Source organism: Panthera leo, chromosome C1 (genome assembly GCF_018350215.1).
Source record: "Panthera leo isolate Ple1 chromosome C1, P.leo_Ple1_pat1.1, whole genome shotgun sequence".
NCBI classification, from domain to species: domain Eukaryota; kingdom Metazoa; phylum Chordata; class Mammalia; order Carnivora; family Felidae; genus Panthera; species Panthera leo.
Window position 1 is genome coordinate 202,234,025 of NC_056686.1, and position 24,592 is coordinate 202,258,616.

A 24,592-nucleotide genomic window follows, 5' to 3' on the forward strand; every position below is an offset into this window, starting at 1 on the left:
CAAGAGGGCTTGGCCCACATCTGCTTTTCACTGCTGAATCCCTGGTGCTCAGCACAGTGCCTGATACGTAGCAAATGCTCAACAAACACTTTGGGGGTGCAAGAATGCATGAATGAGAGGCTTCGCTGGCTCCAGCCGTCCGTCCATTTATTCACTCGACAGGCACGCTTTGTACATCTGTCGCGGATCTGGCTCTTGTCAACCCAAATAACTCCTTTTCTGCCCCAAGGAGCTCCCAGCCTGGTGGTGGGATGCTGGAGACGCATCCTTTGTGCAACGCGCCCTGACGAGGGCTATATCCAAGGTCTGCGGAGATGGGGTTGCAGGCAGGATCACGCTGTGGCAATGACAGGCACTTAAGCCAGAGAAATGGTATATGGTCTGGCAGGATTTCCCCAGCCTGAGTCAGGGGGCCCTAACTGCCCTGAGGCGTCTGCCTCTGCCTCTGCTGACAACCACGGCTGCTTGTTTCTGCTAATATTGCAGCAGGGTGCATCTATAGAAGCGATCTATAAAACACCATTTACAGCCATAACTAAACCACAAAAATCAATCCCCAACGCTCACTCCCATCAACAAACATGCTTGGAGGGCCCCTCCTGAGGTGGGGGGGGGGGGGGCGCACAGCTTTAACGTGCCACAGGAGATACAGGGATGAATGAAGTGAAAGCTCTGACCCAGGGGGCTTCTAATCTCCCTGGGGAGACAGGACATGTGGGGAGGGGTGATTAGCCACACGTAATAAAAGTGTGTACGCACGACCCCGTAGAGTAGCCACCGGCCACGTGTGGCTGCTGACCGCTTGAAGTGGGGCTAGTCTGAATTGAGAGATGCAACACACAGAAAGCAATATACACATCAGCTTATGAAAAAATATATAATCTCAATTTTAAAATATTGATTACATGTTGAAACGGTAACATTTTGGAAGAGCTGGGTTAAAATACTATATTATTAAAATTAATCTCACCTGTTTCTTTTACCTTTTATTTATTTAAAAACATTTTTTTAAAAGGGGTCCCTGGGTGGCTCAGTCAGTTGAGCATCTGACTCTTGATTTCGGCTCAGGCCGTGATCCCAGGGTGGTGGGATCAAGCCCCGCGTGGGGCTCTGCGCTAAACGCGGAGCCTGCTTGGGATTCTCTTTCTCTCTCTCTCTCTAATATAAATACAATGAAAAGAAATTAGAAACATGTTTTTAATGTCTATTTATTTTAAGTGACGGAGAGAGTGCAAGCAGGGGAAGGGGCAGAGAGAGAGGGAGAGAGAGAGTCCCAAGCAAGCTCCGTGCTGTCAGTGTGGAGCCGGACGTGGGGCTTGATCTCACGACCGTGAGATCATGACCCGAACCAATATCGAGTGGGTGCTCAACTGACTGAGCCATCCAGGCGCCCCTCTTACGTTTTAAAAACGTGGCTGCTACAGGGTGTTAGTGCTCAGTTGGTTGAGCTTCTAACTCTTGGTATTGGCTCAGGTTATGATCTCACAGTCGTGAGATCAAACCCCACATCTGGCTCCACACTGACCGCAAGGAGCTTGCTTGAGACTCTCTCTGTCTCTCTCTCTGCCCCTTCCCCTACTTGTACTCTCTCTCGCTCGCTTGCTCAAAATACATACATAAATATAAAAAAAATTAAAATGTGACTGCTAGAACTTTTAAAATGATACCTGTGTGGCTCTCATTACATTTCTATTAGGCTGGTCTAAGAGTGGAGGGGACCCAGCGGTGGACGGGTAGCCTGTGCTAAGACAGCTGGGAAGAATTCTGAGGAAACAATTAGGAACAATTAGGAGCAAGCAAGAGGGTGGGAAGGGATGGGAAGACATTTGAGAAGCTTGATCACAAAGGAAGGAGGGAGGATGACAGCTCAGGGAGGCAACAGAGTCCTAGGAACAATGCACACATCACCCGGGCTCTTCCTCCCCCTCCTGTCATCTTCCCAAAAGACGAACCTTGGGTGCCTCCAGTCACCCTCCCATGCATTAACTCTAGAATAAAGCTCTCTTCTCTCAATCCTGGGCAATATACAGTTGGCCACACGTGGCCAGTGATCTGGGTTTGGATGCTGAGTATCAGGTAAGTAAAATCCCTATTCACACCGTCCATTGCAAGAGTGGCCCCCATTACCCCTTCCTGATTCCCAGCACAGGGAATCTGGGCCCTGGGCAGAGGGCAGTGATGGGGGAAGGGAGAGAAGACCAGGGACACGGAGGCAGGTGGAGCTGGGGGTTTGGTCCATGTTTGAGATGGGGAGGATTTCTCAGAGGAGCAGTGTGGCCCAGGAGGGGGAAGTCAGCCCCCAAACCTGGCCAGGCAAAGCTTCCATTATGGACCTATTTCATCTGGGGAAATCAGGCAGCCTGGATCGGATATTCCTGCCTCTTCCCTCCCACTCAGCCACATAGAGAAGCTGTAAACACTCAAATGCAAGGATTAACTCTGCATGTGGTGTCTGGGACATTGTGAACAACTCTTGGGGGCTGTGTTTGTGTCTGTGTTAGATTGATCTTTTTAACCCCAGCACCTAGGACGTGAAGCTTGGTACACAGCCAGTGTTCAGTAAATACTGAAATATAAAGGAAGGAAGGGAGGGAGGGAAGAAGGAAGGGTGCATGAGTGAATAAATGACAAATCTGTGAACGCACAGAAGCAGATACTTGGAATGGGCTATACTCGGTCTATGCCAGATTTCTGGATGTGGGTAGCAGGAAGGTTTTCTCAAGGGCAAGATACCAGTGTCCCAGTTAGAGGAGAACTGATGCCCAGCACAAACCATCCCACCATCCTACCTCCCTGCCACAGGGCTCTGGGCCCACAAGTTTTGAGAGACAGTGTATGTCCAGGCTATAGCCCTTCCTGGGCTAAAGCTCTGTCCCTGGTGTCTTATCCTATTAAGTACTTCTTTAAAGCCCCTTAAAGCTTCTGTAAAAGGAAAGATAATGTGAAGAATTCCAGAAGGGTTGGATAAGCCTGGCTGGGGGGTGGGGGTGGGGGCTGAGTTCATTCCTGGGACAGCAAAGGAAGAGCGCCCCAAGCTCATCAGGGAGCCTGCAGTTTTCCCTTATGGCCACTGGAGGGCACTTCGATCCTGAAATACCAGCTCTTCACCGCCTGTCTTCGGAGAGAACCGTTTTTTAAATCCTCCCAATAATGGTCATTCTCCTGTGTTGAATATCCAACACAGTGCCAACACCTTAAAATATATATATTATCTCACTTAATACTCACTGTAATTGTGAGTCATCTTGGCTGTGTAGGAAAAACCGAGGCTTAACGAAGCAAAAGAATTTACTTAAGTTGGATCAGCTAAATATCATTTGGGGGCGCCTGGATGGCTCAGGTCATGATCTCACCGTTCGTGGGTTCGAGCCCCGCGTCCGGCTCTGTGCTGACAGCTCGGAGCCTGGAGCCTGCTTCGGATTCTGTGTCTCCCTCCCTCTCTGCTCCCCCCCTGCTCACACGCTGTCTGTCCCTCAAAAATAAGTAAAGATTAAAAAAAAATAAATATCATTTGGGAGTAAGAACTTGAATCCAAGCCCTTATCACCAACGATAATCAACAAATGTACAGGGGTGCCCAGCTGGCTCTGCGGGTAGTGCATGAGTCCCCAGACTCTTGATCCCTGGGTTGGGAGCTCAAGCCCCACTGTGGGTGTAGAGGTTACTTTAAACAGAAATGAATGCACATGAAGCAGCAAAGGGGGCTGGCTGAATAGGAGCGTAGAGAAGAATATGTTCTTCTCAACACAAATATTGTTACTGAACAATTTATACATATACAGAATTGGAAGATGGCTTACAATTTGTACATTTCATATGGTAATGTTTTTTTCCCCCTGAAATGATGTTATTAAATAAATGGAGTGTTTCACAGTTCATGGGTGTCTTGAAGGAAATGGTCATTGTAATATAAGGCAGAAAAAGATAATTTTCATTTCATACTTAAATAGCACTTTACAACCTACCCAGAACTGCTTTAAGCACTTTATTTACATAAAGTAACTCAATTAATCCTCAGAGCCACCCTCTGAGGTATGCACTGTTATGATCCCCATTTACAGACGAGGAAATAGGAGTCTCAGAGAGGGAAGCAATCTGCCCAAGGGCAGTAAGAGGCAGAGCTGGGATTAGGGACGCTGGCAGTCTGGAATCTGTACAGAATCTATAGTCTGGAATTTGGGAAATTAGGCTGGAGCTGGCCTGGAGAGGGGAGGGCTAAGAGTCCCTTGGGAAGGAATGCACTAGGGAGGTGAGGGTATTCCAGGCAAAGGGGAGAGCATTAGCAAAGGCCTAGAGGTGGGAAAGTGAGGTGAAGAGTCAGGCTAGTCTGAGGCCGGTGGCCCTGTGTGGAGGCCAGATGGCAGAGGCCTGCGCAGTCAGAGCTTCCCTGGGCCTCCTAGAGGTGGGAAGAAGAGAGGCACTGCAGGGGTGCCTGGATGGAGTGGGGGTGCTCCAGTGCGGGGTAGAGCTGAGGCCACCCTGCCCCCACCCCTCTCCAGGGACGGCGTTGGGGAAGTGCAGTCTGTGCTCAGGAAACGGTTGGATTGGATTACAGGGAAGATTAAAGGAGCTAAATTGGGCCTGGGGCTGGGGGAGGTGTCTGAGAAGGGGACTGCAAAGGGCCAGCAGCTGGCTGGCCCCAAGAGGCTGCTGGGAGCTAAGGGGTGGGGGCAGGGATCCCACACCAGGCAGGAAGTCCTTCTGACCCCAGTAACCGGAATGTGGGGTCACCAAGCAAGGGCATCCTTACTCAGATGGAGCTGGGGGAGGGTGGGGGCAGAGACCCAGAGACCAGAGGGGTGGGGTGGAGAGACCATGGCGGGGGCGGAGACAGACCTGAAGGTTGAGGGTTGAGGAGGGGTAGGAGGAATGGCCTGGAGAGGAGGGAGAGGGGGCAGAGACCAGAGAAGGGGAAGAAGCTGGGCTTGGAGACAGTCTGAGCCCCATCCTGAGAGGGTATACGGCACTCCAAGCCTTGTGGCTGGGAAGAGGGAGGCATTGTTGCTTGTAGGGTGTTGGTGGAGAGCTCCTGGCACAAAACTGAGGAGTACCCTCCCACAGTCCCAGCGCCCCCCTCCTCTCCTCCTAACCTCCCCCCACCCCATGCCTGATTGGCAGCACCAGCTGTGGCCCCTCCCAGCTCCCAGGGCAGGTGGTCAGTGGTCTATTCTGGTGCCAGCGTGGCTGGGGAGCTTGGGGAAGGGCAGAGGGAGAGCCTGGCCCATGTCTTCAAGGCTCGATGGGGAAGGGGCATAAGGGGGGCTTCTTGGGACAGTTAGGGGATAGGGTTCTGACTGCTCTGGGTACGGAGAAAAAACTCCAGTGCTCTGTTTCCAACAAATTGTCTCTCGGGATCTTTAAAGTTGGGAAGGGGGGTGTATCTGAGACATCTCTAGGTGGCTCTGGGGCCTGAGAGCTGTGGCAGTGGGAGTCCCCAGCAGCTGACCTTGGACCCCAGGATCCAGCCCAGCCCCCAGTCCCAGTCCTCCAGGCAGCCTCTCGAGGACAGAATGGGGCATGCTTCTGCCTGAGGCCAGCTCCCAGGCCAGCTGGGGGCAGTCTGGGGCCAGGGTGCATTCAGGGGATCCTCTCCAGCTGGCAGGGGAGCCCCAGTGCCTGGCTGGCCTGAGGGTGGCACTGGGCAGAGTGACCCCCACCAGCCTCTTTAATCCCTGGATGGAATATCCTCAGTGCTCCCAGGTCCCATGGGATGGAGGCCAGACCCCATATCCTGATGGGGTTTGAGTCCCTAAAACCTGCCCCCTCCAAGCCCAGTCCCCTTCCTGGAGGGCAGTGGGGTTGGGGAGAGGAGCAAGGTGGAAGATTGAGAAGGACTTGCCCACTACTAGACAAGGGACTTTTCAGTGGAGATCCCTGGATGGGGCTGAGTTAAAAAAAGGAAGGACCTAGAGCTGAGGCTACCAAGTCAGTCTGTGGCAAGGCCTTAGAGACACAGAGAAATGAGCTGGGTTTCTAGGAGCTATCAACTTAAGGTTCAACCCAGACTTTGTTTTTACTTGCTATGCAACCTTAGAGAACTTCCCTAACCTCTCTGAGTCTAGTGTCCATAACTGCAAAATGAGGATAATGGTTACTTCCCCATGTTGTAAGGATTAGAGATATGGTGATTTTATATGGCAGGTGTCCAGAATACTATGCCTAGTATACAGTAGGTGCTCCATAACTGATAGTTTTGTTGGGCATGGTATTCTGGACACCTGCCATATAAAAATCTATCTCTAATCCTCACAACACTGGGAAGTAACTATTATCCTCGTTTTACAGATGAGTAAACTGAGGCTCAGAAGGGTGAAGTAACTCACTCAAGAGCGATAGATCCAATTTGACCCCAAGCAGCGGTCCAACAGTTGCTTCCCAAATCCCACCCCCCCCCCCCGACCCACCCCTTACCCATACCTCTGTAGGGTCAGATGGAATTTAAGCCACTGGCTGGCTCTCTGGACAGGTGTGAGAAGATAGAAAGATGAAGGACAAGGGCTACAAAAACACTGAGGGTTCGAGAAGGGCTATCTTCTGGAACCCACGACTCACTTCCACTGTGTACTTGGATGGTTTGAAGAATAAAGCACCCCACTCAGCCGCTAGAACAGCTCAGAGTGCTGTGGTGGACTGTGGTCTGGACTGGCAGAGAAGGCCCTAGGGTCTGAGTGGACCCCAAGATGACTGTGACTCAGCTGGCTAGAGGAAGAGGAGGATGATCCTATAAGGCTATAGATAGCAACTGTGCATAGTGGCCATGTGAGGTCATTGCCAGCCTGCTCAGGCCCTGTTTAAAGCACTCCACAGCCTCAGAGTGATGTAGGAAACCTGGAAAGGGCCCAGGACAGCAGAGATATGACCAAACTGGAGGGGCTGAAACCAAAAAAGCCTGTGAGGAAAGATGAAAGGAATGGGGACGAATCAAGGAAGGAGAGGCGGAGTGATGGCACTAAGAACCTGCCAGAAATCCAGGGAAGAGAGGAAGCTGCCTTTTCTATCTGGTCAAATTCTAAGAAAGAAGGGGCTTGCATTTCAGCAGAGGGATTAGAGTCTGGCCTTGAGAGGCTATCCAGGGTGTGAATCCTTGGGCAGGTGAAGGAGCCTGTGAAATCTTGCATGGAGGTCGGAGCAGGGCGGAGTGCCATCGGACCCCATCTCAGGGGCTCTCCACTTCCCTCTGACACCCTTCACCCCACTTCTCAGACCCCTTCCCCTCTTCCACCCAGATACACCCTAGTGTGGTCAAAGAGCGTTTCTCTTCTTCTGCTTGGGGGTTTCCGCGGGGGGGGGGGGGGGGCGGGAGGGGTGCATGGCTGTGTGGGGACAGACAGCTCCTCTGCCTCGGTTCTCTGTCTCTTCAGGAAATGGCTCAGGACCCGGCGCCATTTGGAGAAGTTTAGAGGCATCCCCTCCAAACTGCTGGTAATCGTGCTGAGGAGAGATATGTGTGGGGACAGCTGGGAGAGCCGGCAGGACACAGGGCTGTGTTGTTTTGTTGGGCGGGACCCCCCCCCCCTCCCCAGGGAGAGGGAAGACAGGAGCACCTACAGGTTGCAAAGAACAGGAGGGTAGGGAGAACGTATGTCTAAGGAGGATGTTGATCCCATTTCTGCTGGCTGGTGTAGCCACGTCTCATCATGGGATTGGGGCCATTCTGTGGCTGTGCCAGGGAGCTGGGTTCCGATTGATGGTGAGTCTGAGAGGCTCCCAACAGGGCTGCCCCGGGGAGGCACCCAAGCCTTGATTCAGAAGAAAAAGGCCTCTCTCACTCCTCTCCTTGAGGCAGAGTAGGGAGGGATGTCCAGGATATTTCACTTTAAGCAAGGAGAAACTGACACCCAGAGAAAGGACATAACAGTCTGGTCACACAGCTTATCTGGATCTGGCAGGCCTCTGGCCTCCCAACTCCCAGCCATAGGCTGCTCTCTGCACATCAGAAAGCCTTCTGGGGGGGACCTTCTTCTAATGCTACTGAAGCCCCTTCTCCTTCCCTGGATTTGACTTTGGTCCCCTTCCTCTGCTTCTCCATCTCCTACCCATGCGAGTGACACCTGAGGGGACAGGATGCTCCAGGTCCACAAGGCAGTTTCACCTCTGCCATCTCAGTGGCCCCTCCCCTTGAAGCTCAGCCTCACCCCCCATTCTCTCCCCAGCCTGCAAAGTGTCCTATTTGGTAGAAGTTGGGGGCTGGGAGGAGGTGAGATTGGCCTCAGACTTCTCCTACTTTGGCAGAAAACCCTCAGCGTTCCATGTCTGTAAAAGGAGCCGTGGGGCAGGCAGGGGGTTGGAGCTGGGCTGTGGGGCCTCCCCGGGGAAGGGGCTGGGTCAGCGGTGTGGGGGTGATGAGGAGGAGGTGGAGGAGGGATTTATGAGAATGGAGGTGGGAGTGCCCCCCACCCCCCATCATGAAGCCAGGGGCTCAGAAAACAGTCTGGGATCACATGGAGACTGGCCTGAACGTCTTAAGCCAGTGAGAGGCAGAGGGAGGCAGATGAGGGCTGGGGGGCTGGCCCAGCCTGGGGAAGGGCAGTATGAGAGAGAGGAGTTGCAGGGAGAATCCTGACGCCACCGTCCTGCTGGGCCCCCAACTCAACCTCCCCCTGGTGATATCAGGAAGAAACAATTGCCTCTGGACATTCCTTCCCTTTTACAGTCACTCCAGCAGCACTGTAGAAGGTTAAGCAGCCACTAGAGCTGAGAGGAATGGGCAGGGGGGGGGGGGTGGGGAGGTGCCGCAGGGAAGGGGGCTGTTGCCCAGGGAGAGCTCTGGGAGCGTTGAGGCAGGGAGGCACCAGAGAGCAAGGGCTCAGCCCTCAGCCGGGGACCACTCACCACTCCCTGTTCCCACTCCCTCGGCCCAGGGATTCAGGATATCAGAGGCTGAGGGGACCTCAGAGGTGACCTGGCCTGATCCCCTTTCACACTTCTGACTGACAGAGCCAGAGAGCAAATGGGACTTGTCCAGGTCACCCAAATGATTAGTTGGTGAACCCCCAGGATGAAGACCCGTATCTTAGCCTCTGGCTGACCACCCCACACCCACACCCACACCCCCATGCTTGAGCTTACTACCTCCCTACCAAGCGGAAAGCTGAGGCAAGAGCCAGGGTTCCAGAGTTCACACCTGCCACACTGTCCCCAAGGCTCTCGTGCAATGGCTGCCTCCTGGCCCAACCTAGCTCTGGGTAGAAGCCCCATGTGTTCAGCTGGAAAACAGAAAGAGGGGAAGGATGGGTCCTGGAGAAAGGGGCAAAGGGAAAGCCTTGAAGGGGGGGGGCACGTCAGTGGGTGGAGGAGGGGTGCAATGTGGGGAGACATCAACGCTGTCTCCCACCTGGGATCCTGGGCCAGACTTGGGGTATGAGGTGCTCCCAGACAGGGCAAGGTGGAAGAGTGGCTCCTGGTCCTTTTCTGCCCTCTTTCAGTTTTTCCTCAATCCAAATGCCCCAGGCTGGTCAGGTCAGCACCCCCACTCCAGCCATCCACCAAGGCCAGCCACCTGACCCCTCATCTGTGCCATCTATGGGATCTGGGAGGTTCTATGGGCAGTTCCAGGGAACCCTTTGTGAGGTTCAGAGATCTGCCTCGGTATCTATAGGCCCTCCAGACACTAGGTCGGCGTCCACAAGCCCTCCAGACACCGAGCTTAGAGGAAGGCAGGGGACAGCAAATGCAGAGGTCTGGCGGCTGGAAAGAGCCTGGCAGGGTCGTTCAACTGGTGTCATCCAACCAGTGTCACCCAACAGAAAAGAGGATGGTGTGGTTGAAGTAAGGTGTGCCCAAAGGAAAAGTGAATGAGCTGAGGTTGGCAAGGTGAGCAGGGCCGGTCCTATGGAGCCTTGGAGGCCATGATGACTCTGGGTTTTGCTGGTTTGTTAGCTCAGGGAAGGGAGAGAAACTGAAAATGGTGAAACAGGCAGAGTCTCCAAGAGGAAGGTGTACTGCCCCCAAGTATTTGATCTGTGAAAGTGGAGCTCTTTTCACTCTGCTGGGCTCCCTGGTCAGAGTAAGAGCATAGCAGAGACACATCATGCAGGTTCAAATATAAGGGAATGTTTTCATATATATGTGTGTGTATATGTGTGTGTGTGAGTGTGCGTGCATATTACATATACATATACATATGTATTGGTATTGGAAATGGGAAGGTCCCCTAAGACAGACCATTTCATTCAGTGTTTTTCAGTATATATATTTTCAATATAATTTCAGTATTTTCTATATATATATATATATATATATATATATATATATATATATATATATATATTTTAAGTTAAGCTCCATGTCCAATGTAGGGCTTGAACTCACAACCTTGAGATCAAGAACCTCATGTTGTACTGACTGAGTCAGCCAGGTGCCCTTAAGGAAATGTTTTCTAACAGCACAGCTGTCCATTGTCCATGACGGAGATGTGTGGTACCCAATGACTCTTAGTGGAATGGAATGGGCTGCCTAAAGACACCAAGTTCCCAGGCAGTGAAGGGATTCAAGCAGGACCCATGCCTGCTAGAGACACCAGAGAGATTTCAACCTTAATTGAGAAGTAAGGACATTGGACTGGCTGACCTCGTGACTTTTGAAGTCACCTCCAACCTCAAGCTCCCAAGACTCTCCAAGGTCAGGGTAATCTGGGAGGATTTCAAGCAAAAGCAGGACTGACTTTTTTCTTTAATTGGGTTGACAAAATGTATTGATAGCAACCAGTGTACAAGACATTGTACCACATACACAAGTTTATAAATCGTCCCCTTTTTTTCCTGAAAAACACTGAATGAAATGGTCTGTCTTAGGGGACCTTCACATTTCCAATACCAATTAGCTCAAAGTAAGACTGTGACCATAAAATAATCTATTTTTTTAAAATAGCTTATCAAAATTTATAAATTCAAAAGTGTGTCCCCAGGATGTTCACAGCAGCATTGTTTATCATAGCAAAAGAATGGAGACAATATAAATGCCCATAAATAAAAAATTGGCTAAATAAATTATGGCAAGCTCAAACAGTGAAATACAAATGAGGATATTAAGAAGAATGACTCAAAATGTCCCAATAAAGAAAAGAGCAGGCCCAGATAGATGGCTTCACTGATGAGTTCTACCAAACATTTCAGAATTAACACCAGTACTTCTCAAACTCTTCCAAAAATTTGAAGAGGAGGGCATACTTCCTAACTCATTGTATGAGGCCAGCATTTCCCTGATACCAAAGCCAGACAAAGGCACCAAAAAAATGAAACTACAGACTTATATCCCTTATGAATATTGATATAAATTCTAGAGGCTCCTGGGTGGCTCAGTTGTTAAGTGACCAACTTCTGCTCAGGTAATGATCTCACAGTTGGTGAGTTTGAGGCCCCCTTGGGCTCTGTGCTGACAGCTCAGAGCCTGGAGCCTGCTTCAGATTCTGTGTTTGCCTCTCTCTCTGCCCCTCCCCTGCTTGCACTCTGTCTTTCTAGCTCTCTCAAAAATAAATAAACATAAAAAAATTTTAACAAAACACTAGCAAACTCATTCAGCAGCATATTAAAAGGATTATATACCATGACCAAGTGGGATTTATTTCTGGGTTGCAAGGATGTTCAACATATGAAAATCAATCAGTTTAATATGCCACATTTACAGAATGAAGGGCAAACCCCACATGATCAATTTCATTTATAATAGCATCAAAAGAATAAGATACTTAGGAATAAACATAATGGTGGAGGCATAAGACTTGTTCATTGAAAACTATAAAACATTACTGACATAAAGAAGACACAGATAAATGGAAAGGCATCCTATATTCATGGATTGTAAGACTTAATATTGTTAAGCTGTCAATACTGCCCAAAGTGACCAACAGATTCAATGCAATTCCTATCAAAATCCCACAAATATGTTTTGAAGAAATGGGAAAATCCATCCTAAAATTCGTATGGAATCTCAAGGGACCCCAAATAGCCAGAACATATTGAAAAAGAACAAAGTTGAAGGCTTCACATTTTCTGATTTCTTTTTTTTAATTACAAAATTTTTTAATGCTTATTTATTTTTGAGAGAGAGAGAGAGAGAGAGAGAGAGAGAAAGAGGACATGAGCAGGGGAGAAGCAGAGAGAGAGAGGGAGACACAGAATCGGAAGCAGGCTCCAGGCTCTGAGCTGTCTGCACAGAGCCTGAAGCAGGGCTCAAACTCACAAACTGTGAGATCAAGATCTGAGGGGAAGTTGGAAGTTTAACTGACTGAGCCACCCAGGTGCTCCTCCTGATTTCAAAACTTATCACAAAGCTACAGTAATCAAAGCAGTGTGGTATTGTCAAAGGACAGAGAGATCGGCCAGTGGAGTAGAACAGAGAGCCCAGAAATAAATCCTCACACATAGGTTGAAATGGTTTTTAGCAAGGGTGCCAAGACCATTCATTGGAGAAAAGACAGTCTTCAACAAATGGTGCTGGGAAAGCTGGATTTTCACATGTAGAAGAACAAAGTTGGACCCTTACCTCACACCACACACAAACATGAGCTCAAAATGCATCAAGGACATAAAACTGTAAAACTCTTAGAAGAAAACATGAGCGGTAGAATTCATGACATCAAATCTGGCAGTGATTTCTTGACTATGACACCAAAAGCACAGGGAATAAAAGAAAAAATAGATAAATTGGATTTCATCAATATGAAAACCTTTTGTGCATCAAAGGGTATGATCAACAGAGTGAAAAGGCAACCAACCCACAGAATGGGACCTCTTGAATTTTGTGCCAAGTAGATTACACATCCAGATAAATTATTATTCTTTTTAGTGTGTCCCAGTCTAAATAGTTCCCTGGGGAGGCTAAACTCTTACTCCTGAGGTGCTGCCCAGTTCAGAACGTGTTTTGGAGCACTCCTCTTTCACCTGCTGTCCAAGACTTGGAGTGTTGTTTTGCTGCACTCCATGGTAGCAAATTCTTGGGGTTGGAACTGAAGTTTGGAAACAGCTCCAAGTGGTTCAGAGCCAAGTCTGGTAGATGTTGATTTTGAGTAGAGAATAGGTGACATAATTTATTTGTTTGTTTTCTACTTCATTTCACCAAGGAACTGAGATCTCGGGCTGGTCTGAAGGGCAATTTCCTTATGTGGTCTGGAGACTGTTCACAGAGAGGACTCCCAAAAATGTTCTGTCCTCCCTAGGAAATGGGTGCACAGTCTCCTACAATAGATTAGTCAGGAATGTTTGGCTACAAGTGAGAGGAGCCAGCACCAAGTGCCTTAAGTGAAAAAAAAAGGAAAAGTTTATTGGCCCCAAAGTCAGGAAGGACACTGGGGGAGCTCACAACATTGAGGGAAGAGCTGCAGAACCAGGGCCCCAGGGGTTGGAATTTAGGACTTTTTGCCTGGCACTCTCCTCTCGAGGTGTCTCTGCTTCTCCTTGAATGTTGACCTCCCTTTCCTCCTAGTGCAGAAAGACCCCAATGGGCAAAAAACATGGTTGCCACAGCCTCCAGTTTAGTAATCAATGTTCCAGCTATAAATTCCAGGGAAGGTCTCTGATTGGCCCTTCTCAGGTCCAGGTCACCCGTTGAGCCAATCATTGCAGTCAGAGAGATACAGTTTATAATACCGGCTGGGAACTGAGTCACCTGTCCACCCATCATGTGCAGTGTGTGTGTGTGTGTGTGTGTGTGTGTGTGTGTGTGTGTAAGTGTGTGTAAGTGTGTAGCATTTGTTACCAAAATAAGAGAATGAGAAATAAAGCTTGCAGGCTAGTTTGAATTACAACAAGGACGGTTGTTGCCTAGGATATGCTAAGGATCCACATGGTCTCTAAAATTCTCCAGGAGCCTACAATCTAGTTTGGGAGACAAGACACAAAAATAACCAGAACTCAACAGCTTGCACTGACTCCAGGCCTGGATAAGAATATCTGGAACTCCCCACCCACCTCATAGGCCTGTCTCCTGGATAAAAATTAGATACTTGGTGTAGAAAGACTTTGAAAAGACAGCAGTAACAAAGCCCTTTACAGTTCACCTGGCACATTCACATCCATTCTGGGGGCAAAGCACAGCTCTGGAGTTCGACTGCCTCAGCTCCCTGCAGTATCCCTGGGAATAATACTAGTTCCTACTTTATAGGATTGTTGGAGGATTGGGGGTCATGGGTGGGGAGTGCTCAGCACAGCGGGTGCTTAGTATGTGTAAGGTATTATTTGCATGCTGTTACCCAAGCCTCTTCAAACCCCTGTGGGGTAGATATGGCGAGGCTGACCATTTCCACTTTATTTGACTTGTGTGACTATTTCCACTTTATAGTGGAGACACAAAGAAGAAGGACTTGCCTGCTAGTAATTTGGCCCCCTGGTGACGGCAGAGCTAAGCCAGGACCAGCACCCTAATTCCAAAGTTTGCATTCTGAGAGGGTCAGATCTAAGAGAGGCCTGGAAAGTGCCAGGTGGAGATGTAGGGAGACAGCCAGTGCTCGTGGAGAAGTCCTCAGAGGTCAGCCAGTACCTTGTACGCTGCGGACGGGGAGCTATGAAGGACTGGACAGGTCCTCTGTGGGACTCCATTCTTGCTGGGGGCTTGGAGCCTTATGGGGGTGGGAAGTGACTGGGGCTTCTCTCCCCAAACCTCACTCCGCCATCTGACACCCATGCCTCCTCAGGTACGGGCCCCCATCCCCCAGAGCGCCTCTCCCGTGCACTTGCTTCCCGGATTGATGCATTCTCCTCTATAAATACCAGCTCTGGTATGTCAGGGCTGGCAGCTGTTGCTGCCAGAGAGATGGCTGGGTTGACATGTGGCTCCTGACAAAATACAAACCCCTGGTGTATGTGGGTGTGGGTGATGTGAGTAGGGGGATGAATCAGAGTATGGGTGGGGGTGGGCACAAGGGGGCAGAAGCCAGGCGAAGTTGGTGTGTGGGGGTGAGAATACACAGCAACTGGAAACTGAGAGGGCACTAGACTCTTTCTGGAAATCACCCTGTTGTTTATAAACTTGAGGCTCCGCCCTACCCCCCCCCCCCCAGGAGGGGTGGGGGAAGGGCCTAGACTAGCCCAGAGGGAAACTGAGGCTCAGGACTAGAACCCTGGTACCAGTGTAGATTCAGGAGCAGGCGGGATCTGGCCAGGACTGTTCTTTGCCCCCCAGGATCCTCTCCCACCCTGCCTGCCTGGAGACCCTCTTCCTCTATGCCCGGCTGGTGGACTGTGTTGCCTGAGCCCTGCCGAAACTCCGTCCCTTCTAGAAAATCTTTGCAGGGGAGGGAGGATGTGGTTTTGAGCCTTTCTTGGGAATAGGTCTTGTCCCTTCAGGAAATGACTCAAAGTCTCTCCTTAGAGCAAAAGGGACACCCTCAAACCAAGTGGAACCCTCTCTCCTACTCTCTCCCCTGACTCCCGTCCCCCTCCCCAGGCACCCAAGGGCTGAAAGAGGCCTGTCAAGGGGTTCTGGACATGCTTGCTGCCCCCGGTGAAGGGGTTGGCAGGCCTGCCCATCTTCTGCCCTCCTAGGTCCTCCAGTCTGCCCCACACCTCTTGCGGGCCCCTTCCCACCAGCTGAGGGGCGCAGGCCTCCTGCGGGGGAGCCGGCCTCCCCGCCCCCACGCCAGCGGCCGCCCTTCCTGGCAGGACAGCGGGATCCTGCAGCTGTCAGGGGAGGGGCGGCGGGGGCTGATGTCAGGAGGGATACAAATAGTGCGGACGGCTAAGGGGCCCTATCTCCCCTCGACGCATCCACTCTCCGGCCGGCCGCCGCCGCCCGCCGCCTCCTCCGTGCCGCCCAGCCTCGCCCGCGCCGTCACCATGAGCCAGGCCTACTCGTCCAGCCAGCTCACGTCCTCCTACCACCGCAGGTTCGGTGGGGCCTCGGGCTTCCCGCTCGGCTCCCCGCTGAGCTCGCCGGTGTTCCCGCGCGGGAGCTTCGGCACCAAGGGCTCCTCGAGCTCGGTGACGTCCCGCGTGTACCAGGTGTCGCGCACGTCGGGCGGGGCCGGGGGCCTGGGGTCGCTGCGGGCCAGCCGGCTGGGGACGGCCCGCGTGCCCTCCTCCTCCTCCTACGGCGCGGGCGAGCTGCTGGACTTCTCGCTGGCCGACGCCGTGAACCAGGAGTTCCTGACCACGCGCACCAACGAGAAGGTGGAGCTGCAGGAACTCAACGACCGCTTCGCCAACTACATCGAGAAGGTGCGCTTCCTGGAGCAGCAGAACGCGGCGCTCGCCGCCGAGGTGAACCGGCTCAAGGGCCGCGAGCCGACCCGGGTGGCCGAGATCTACGAGGAGGAGCTGCGGGAGCTGCGGCGCCAGGTGGAGGTGCTCACCAACCAGCGCGCCCGCGTCGACGTCGAGCGCGACAATTTGCTGGACGACCTGCAGCGGCTCAAGGCCAAGTGAGGTCCCGGCGCTCCCGGAACCCCTTCTCCATGGGCTGGGCGCGGGAGGCGAGGCCGGGCGGCTGGGGCGCAGCCGTCAGCACCTGCCTGCCCCCAGGGCGCCAGGGACTCCTCTCCTCCCCACTCCGGGGAGAGAGCCATCTACGGTGTCCTCCGAGGAGAGATGGACCGCAGGTCTCTCCCTCGTGCTCTCACTCTGCAAAGGAGGAGTTTTCTTGGGGACCTCCTGGGGGTGCAAATGGGAGACCTGGGCCCTGAGGACAGCCTCCTTAAGAGCATCTTAAGATGCTGGGGTGGTGTTGACGGGGGACAGGCAGAGGAGTGGAGGGAGGAGGTCGGGGTTCAGTCAGAGGGAGAGGAGAGGTTGATAGGAGACAAGGAGGATGGGGCCGGCTGGGACAGGCAGGGGCTGGGGAATCCAAGTGGTAGCTCTCAGCTCAGCTGTAAGGGGGCCCAGGGGAAGTGGGTAGACAGCAGATCTTGGTCCTTGTCCCTAGCTGAGGCTGTGCCATTTCACAGAGGGAATGGATAAGCTAGAGGAAAAGGCGGGGAGGAGCTAGCTGCAGCCCCCAGAAAACTTGGAGGACTTGGTGGTGGGCTTCATCAGGCTTCCCATCTGAACAGGGAACAAGAACAGAGCAAGTGTTAGTAGGTCCTGCTTCTGACAGCTTAAGTGAGCAGAATCACTGTCCTGCCACTGGGACACAGACAATAATTGAGTGCCTACATGGGCCAGGCTGGGGCTGGGAACCAGGAACATAGCAGTGGATAAAATAGACACAGTTCCTAATCCCAGGGAGGTCACAATCTGGTGGGGACATAGACTTCCGGGGTGTGGCTCTGGGGAAGAAGTTGGACCACTTCCTGTCCCCTCCCTGGGTGGGCGGGGCCTCTTGTCTCTACCCTCTAGCCAGGCCTCCTGACACTGTGGGAGCCCCACTCCCTGGGCAGCCCCCACTCAGGCATCTCCACTGCCAGTTTTATCCCCACGGACTGTCACTTCCTGTCTGTCTGTTCTGGCCAGGCTGCAAGAGGAGATTCAGTTGAAAGAAGAAGCAGAGAACAATTTGGCTGCCTTCCGAGCGGTGAGCCCTCTTTGGTCCCCCAGTGGAGCCTTACCCTTCTCACCCCATGTGACCCCTGATCTCCCTCTGCCCTGCCTGGGTTATCAGTGACCCTGTCCCTCTTGCTTGATCACTCCCAGGACGTGGATGCCGCTACTCTGGCTCGAATTGACCTGGAGCGCAGGATTGAATCTCTCAACGAGGAAATTGCGTTCCTTAAGAAAGTGCATGAGGAGGTATGCCCTCGGCCTTCATCTTCAGGGTCTTTAGACCCTGGTGAGGGCAGCTGGAAGGGATGGGGGGCAGTGCAAGGCTCTGGGAACGGGGCTGTGAGGGTGCTGTGTGGGTGAGTCTTGGTAAAGCACTGAAACCCAGCTGCACCCTGCAGGAGATCCGAGAGCTACAGGCCCAACTTCAGGAACAACAAGTACAGGTAGAGATGGACATGTCCAAGCCAGACCTCACTGCTGCCCTCAGGGACATCCGGGCTCAGTATGAGACCATTGCAGCTAAGAACATCTCAGAAGCTGAGGAATGGTACAAGTCAAAGGTGGGTAACCTAGCCCAGGCGCCCTGGCTCTTCTGTCCCCCTCCATCCCTGTTTAGAGTTGCTTCCTCTGCTCTATCCATGGGGAGGAGGGTGAGCCAGGTGTCCGTGCTCCCTTGTCCCTTGCCGTCCCTACCTGCATCCTCCTTTTCTCATGCCCCTCCCTACCCTTAGGTGTCCGACCTGACCCAGGCAGCCAACAAGAATAACGATGCGCTGCGCCAGGCCAAGCAGGAGATGATGGAGTACCGACACCAGATCCAGTCCTACACCTGCGAAATCGATGCCCTCAAGGGCACTGTGAGTCCCTGCCCACCTTGCCCAGCCCGATCCTTCAGGCCTACAGCTCACACTCTCCCTCTGTGACCTTGGTTCCTTCCCATCACATACCCTCTTTGGGCTTCTGTCTCTTTATATCTACCACAGGGATGAAAACAGATGGGTGGATTCTCAGTTGGACTCTCAGGAATTATGGGGCTCCTAGGTGGGGGTGGAGAGGGTGAACATTGATGCTTCCTTTTATCACTTCTGTTCTCTGGGTTTCTACATAAGACTTCACTTGAGTTCAGGGTCCCCTAGCTCAGAAGAGTTTTCCAGCTCCTGGACCTGACCATCTGGGGTTGCCTCCTAGCTCTGAGGCTGTGTCTCTCCCCATCCCGGGTCACTAGTGCCCACCCCTCCATGCCTGTTCTTGACCTGGGTGTCCCTCTCCTGCAGAACGATTCCCTAATGAGGCAGATGCGGGAGCTGGAAGACCGCTTTGCTAGTGAGGCCAGTGGCTACCAGGACAACATTGCACGTCTGGAAGAAGAGATCAGGCACCTCAAGGATGAGATGGCCCGCCACCTGCGCGAGTACCAGGACCTGCTCAATGTCAAGATGGCCCTAGATGTGGAGATCGCCACCTACCGGAAGCTGCTGGAAGGCGAGGAAAGCCGGTGAGAGGAGAGGCCGGGGCTGGTGGTGGGGTTCTGGGGAGTGCTGAGGCGCCCATTCCTGCCCTGGGAGGGGGGCTCAGGATCACCTTAGCAAGATCTGGAAATAATTTTGTACACGAGGCCACCACACCACTAATTGTGGAGAATTAACTAAGGCCACCTGGGTAAAGGTGATTTAATTAATAGCTTTTATAAAAAGAGAAACATAAGTATTCCCTCATCCACCTTGAGAATTAAGAACCAGCAGCATAAAACCATGTTCAGCAACGAGTAATAAAATATTACTGCCAGTCAAGGGGGAGTTGAAAGCAGAGTAGGGGATGATGAGGAAGGTAAAGGAGGGGCCAATAGAGACAAGTAGAGAGCCTTGGACACAGGCTAAGAAGGAGAGTGCAAGACTCGTGCACTGAGGGTGTACAAGTGCACACACACACACGCACACACACACATACACATGCTCGGAGGATAAGACAGCATGACATGCTCAGAGCAACTTAACCTCTAGATACCGAAAATGACATGTGACTAGAAGGCAATGTGAGGGAAATTTCTGGGGTGATGGAAATGCCATACATCTTTTTTTAATGTTTGTTTATTTATTCATTTTTGAGAGAGAGAGAGAGGGGGGGAGAGAGGGCATACGTGGGAGAGGGGCAGAGAGGGCAGGAGAGAGAGAATCCCGAGTGGGCTCACAGAGCTCGATGTCATGAACCATGAGATCGTGACCTGAGCTGAAATGACGAGTTGGGTGCTTAACCGACTGAGCCACCCAGGCGCCCTAGAAATGCTGTATATCTTGATTTAGACTGGTAGTTACATGGATGTAGACATTGATCAAAACTTGCTGACTTGTATACTAAGCAACTGTGCATTTCCCTGCATGTAAACCTAACCTCAATTTAAAACAGGTCAATTGCTCAAAAAAAAAAAAAAAAAATGACACCTATTGATACTCATAAGAATGATAATATCTAAGGTTTTAAAAAATCAGCAGACATGTTTAGATAGACTGCACATAGAGAGATTTCAGATTTCATAGAATTACATGTACATATAATGACCTTTTAAGGTGGCTCAAGTTGCATTCTCAATGTTGCATTCTCCCAGCACTAGGCATAAATGGGGATGGCATTTACGCTGGCACTTGCCCTCCCATGGGTGGGCTGGAGGTTCCCAGCCTGGCTGGAGGGTGGGCATACATGATGGATGTTGCCCACAGCTGCTATCGATACACCCTGCAGTGCCTGAAGAAGGAAATCCTGGTGAACTGGAAAGGGCAGAGGGGTTGGGAGTACTGATGTGAGGCCAGCAAGTCAGGGATGGAATAAGTGATCCTTCCAGAAGGAACAGTTCCTGGGATAGCTGCAGTTGACCTTTGACCCCATGCCCTTAGTGGCATGAAGGTGGGAGTGTTAAGGTCAATGGGACAGGGACAGCTGACAATGGTCTTTAGAGGGGGCCTGGGCAAGCTTTGGTGGGGGGGCGGGTCACAGGGAGAGATGGAGGGCCCTAACCCTTTGGGGGCTTGGTCTCTCCCCTTTCAGGATCAACATCCCCATCCAGACCTTCTCTGCTCTCAACTTCCGAGGTGAGTGCCTGTTGGTCAGTGGATGCTGGGTGGCAGGGGCAGGCGTCCGGCATGGGCACTGCCCGAGGCCAGCCAGGAAGGGAAGATGGAGCCGTGGGGACAGGGCTGAGGTCTGGGAAAGAGAAAGGGGGCTGCTGCAGGTGGGTGAGGGAAGTTAGGGAGAGGCACCATCTGACAGCAAGATGTTCCCAATATACCCAAACTCTGAAGGTACCAGGGGTGTCCTTGGGGGTCTGGCAGCAGAAGCATCTAGAACCATACACCCTGGGCTACAAGGCACCCACCAGCCAGTGTCTGTTTGGCAAATTGCCAAGCATCCCCTACCACTCCCACTCCCACCCCCAGCTCCTTGTTGAACACCTCCAGTTTGCTGGAGCAAGATGTTTGATGCATGTTTTAAAAAAATGGAGCCAAACCTTAGCAAAGCCAAACAATTAAAAGAACGAGCTCCTAGGGCTTTCTGCCATTCTGACATTAGTAATATGCAGATCGAGTGGCTTTCCAGCCCCAGAGAGCAGAAAAACACGCTATAATGATACATTAGGAAAGCAAGTCGGAGTCCTTGGCAGGATCGCCTTTCCTAGATCAAACCTTTTATATCTTCGACGTTCATTTCCATCGGGAAAAATACATGCCGTGCCCCACCGAGTTACAACGTTCATCACAGGCTGGTTGCTCGCTAAGGAGATTCATGAACACCAAACTCAGAATACTCAGGACCTAAATTTGACCTGCCCTGTAAAACTCAGAACCTCTTTTTTCAGTTGGTAGTTTATGCAGACACCCGAGCGTAAGCCTTGCAACTGAAACTACTTAATGCTTTTTCAAACCAATGGTTCTGTGGCCATGACAGTGCAAGTATCATTGTTCCTGTTTCACAGTGAAGACACTGGGGCGTAGAGGGGCAAGTGACTGGCCACCAGCACGATGAATCAGTAGCTGACTTCTCTGTCTGTCTGTCTTTCATTAAGACACAGTTTACTCATCTGGAGTCTGAAAGGGGGCTGGGTGCCATGAGGTCCTCCAAAAGAGTGTCTTGACGCTGGGGTTGGGGTTCTTTCCAGGTACAAATTCATGCAGGGCTGTGTTGGAGCCCAGTGGTAGAGAGGGAGCAAAGAGGTGTGTGAAGAATGGGAATGTTGGGTGGTCTGGGGCCTCAGGGGTCCCCCACCCTTCTAAATCAGCCCATAGCTGGAGCACATCTGTTGGCTTCTGAGCCCTTCCCGGCCATGGGATTGGCCCCAGTGTCTGCAGAGCCCGCTGCTGGATGCTGGGCTCAAGGACAGGTTATGAAGTCTTGCTGAAGAAGTAACAGGCCCATCTTGAAGGGGGAGGAGACTTCTGGGCTCCATCCCATGGAACCAGGGATGAACTTCTAGTCCCTGGAGTGGCCCAGGCCTGGACTTGGTCAGGCTGATTATGTGGTTGGATCTATTACAGAAACAAGCCCTGAGCAAAGGGGTTCTGAGGTCCATACCAAGAAGACAGTGATGATCAAGACCATCGAGACCCGGGATGGGGAGGTGAGCCATCTGCCTGGTCCCCTTACCCTTGGAGGGGGGGCTATGGGGTGTGTCTGAGAGGCTGTCAGCCAGGTGCCTTCCACCAACTGTGCTGGTTCAAGCCTCTACCTGGAAGGAGAGGGGGTCCTGCTGCCCTGGAGTTGGGGGGCAACCCAGGATTGGGGCTCCATTCTCCTGCCAACACTGGTTTGCACTGGGCTTCTCTTCTCCCCCAGGTCGTCAGTGAGGCCACACAGCAGCAACATGAGGTGCTCTAAAGCCAGAGACCCCTCTGCCATCAGAGACCATCCTCGCCCCTGTCCTCACTGCCTCCTGAACCCAGCCTCCTTCCATCCCAGGTCACCACACCCAGCCACAGTGCTCCCCTCACAGCCTCTGACCCCTGCTCACCGACCACTGCTCATGGCCCCTACAGGGGACATGGCTCACCCCTGCCCAGGCACAGGCAGCCCCAGCTGTGTGAGTCCTGGATGTTGGAGATGAGTGAGCCTGGTTCCTGGCTGCCCTCAGGGTGTGCTGGGCAGGGCCAGGATGGAGCCAAGGCAGAGCAGTGCCCCTGCCCCTCCTACCTCTGTGACCTCAGGCTCTAGCCTCTGGCTTTGGAGAGGGCTCCAGAGCAGGGTGTTGAGACCCCATGTGATCAGGATGGAACCTATGGACGTGCCTACTCCCTACTCCCTAGCCTGGGTCAGAGAGAAAGGGCAGCCTCCCCAACACGCCGGGCAGGTGACTGGGAGACTAGCCCCTGTGGGAATGGGGGCTTGAAACTGACCCCATGGCCCCTTCCTTTCCCACAGTGGGCTTAGAAAGCAGGGGCTGCAAGAGGGAACCCCCGAAGGTGCCAGATGTGGGAGCAGGAGATTCAGAAAGAGAGAGGGTGGGCGAGATGCTGGAGAGGAGAGGAGAGGAGAGAGGCAGAGAGCGGTCTCAGGCAGGGGGAGGGGTGCCCCCCTCCATGCCTGCCCCTCCCCTGCAGCAGGGGCTCTGAACAGAAACAATAAAAAGGAAGCACAAGCCTAGCATGTCCTGGCTGTGTTGACTGCCTGGTTGCCTCTGGGGGCCCCCAGGGCCCTGTCGCACGCCCCTTGAGATGGATTGTGCGCTGCCCTCCTGCCCAGTCAGACTGTCCCCCAGGGCCTGTCACCCCTACTGTTCCCAGAACTTCCCAGCCTTGCTGTGTGCATGTAGTGAGTGGTGGAGGGGGGTTGGGCAGGAGACTTTTTAAAGGGACCCTTGAATACCTCCTGTTAGGCCCCAATTCCTGAGCTGCTGCCTTTGGGCCCCCTACCCCACTTCGAGATGATCAGGGCCCCAGGGACACCACCTGCTGCTCTTTCTGAAGGACACAGACTGGCCCTGAAGTAGAACTCCCCTATTCCCTTCCCCAAAGAAGTTCACAGCCTCCTCCCATTAAACCTGCCTGAGCACCTTCGATGAACAAGGGCTGATTCAGGAACAAAAACAATGTTAAGAAAAATGGAAAGCTTTATCTTGTTCTTGGAGAAGAAGTCTCAACATTCTAAAGATGTCAATTCATCCTACATTAATCTATAATTTCAATGCAATGCAATCTCAGTGAAAATACCAAAGGGAAATTTGGGGACAATTTGGTAAGCATAGGAGAGGGGCGTGTAGGACATATGAAAAAACATTAGGAAGTCCTAGAATAAAATATTAACACAGATGTGTTAAAGGTTTCTGTGGGAGAATATATAGGCTTAGGGGTCATTGGGCAGCCATTGGGGCAGGAGTGAAGCCTGTCTCTTTTTACTCCTTCCAAAAAATTCCAGATGGACCTAAGATTTAGGAAGCCGGATGGATCCGTATAGGCCTCAACCTTCAAGTTAGTCCTCACAGATTTAAGAGATTATTCTTTATAAGAGAGGAGAAGAGAGTAGAGATCACAAATGTGGTCAACTCAGGCACAGTCTGTAAGGAAAAAAAAAAAAAACTAATAGGGTTTTAGTCTTAAGGTCTCTAGGCTGACGCTCCTAACTGGCTTTTGCTAGAAACTTCCAGAGCCTTTCTGGTGTCTCTATCATTCTTCTTCTCCTTGGATGCCACCCTCCCTCATGAGTTGCCCCTTCCCTCTGGGTTGTGTAGCCCCTCCCTATAAGAAGGCTCCATTCTCTGTCTTTGCCCTGGGAGCACCGTGGGCACACCCAGGTCCCCACCCTCTGTCACTGGCAACTCATGGTCATTTATTTCCCCCCAGTGATCTAGTGGGATGAACCCTGCGGGCCCCAGAACTACCCCAATCAACCCGTAGTGAAATTCCAAATGAAATCAGGAGTAGCGTTTACAGTGTCCCCTTCCTGGGATACAGGAGGAGGGACAGGTGAGGGGCTTCTCATCCCTGAGCCTGGTGGGGGCCCTGGAGTCTGAATTAGTTTCTCTGTGAGAGACATGCTTGGGTGAGGCTAGGCTCAGGTGGATAAGAGGTAGTGTGTGTATCTGTGAGTGATTTCAGGAGCCTCTCAGCAATTTCTTCTTTCCCCTAAATGAGTATGTTCACTCATCTACCCCACAAAGGCTAAAGGGACACGTAGGTCAGGGGAGGTCTTAGAGGCATCCCT

At 52.1% G+C, this 24,592-nt stretch overlaps 1 protein-coding gene across 1 annotated transcript; it reads left to right on the forward strand.

The window, feature by feature from the left end:
* Positions 1 to 15,676: 15,676 nt before the first annotated feature.
* Positions 15,677 to 22,941, forward strand: DES (desmin). The gene is made up of 9 exons (XM_042950232.1): positions 15,677 to 16,353; positions 17,381 to 17,441; positions 17,561 to 17,656; positions 17,809 to 17,970; positions 18,142 to 18,267; positions 18,685 to 18,905; positions 20,450 to 20,493; positions 21,934 to 22,016; positions 22,232 to 22,941. Exons 1-9 carry the CDS (start codon positions 15,770 to 15,772, stop codon positions 22,271 to 22,273), a joined length of 1,419 nt encoding a protein of 472 aa, XP_042806166.1. The 5' UTR covers positions 15,677 to 15,769; the 3' UTR covers positions 22,274 to 22,941.
* Positions 22,942 to 24,592: the final 1,651 nt, after the last annotated feature.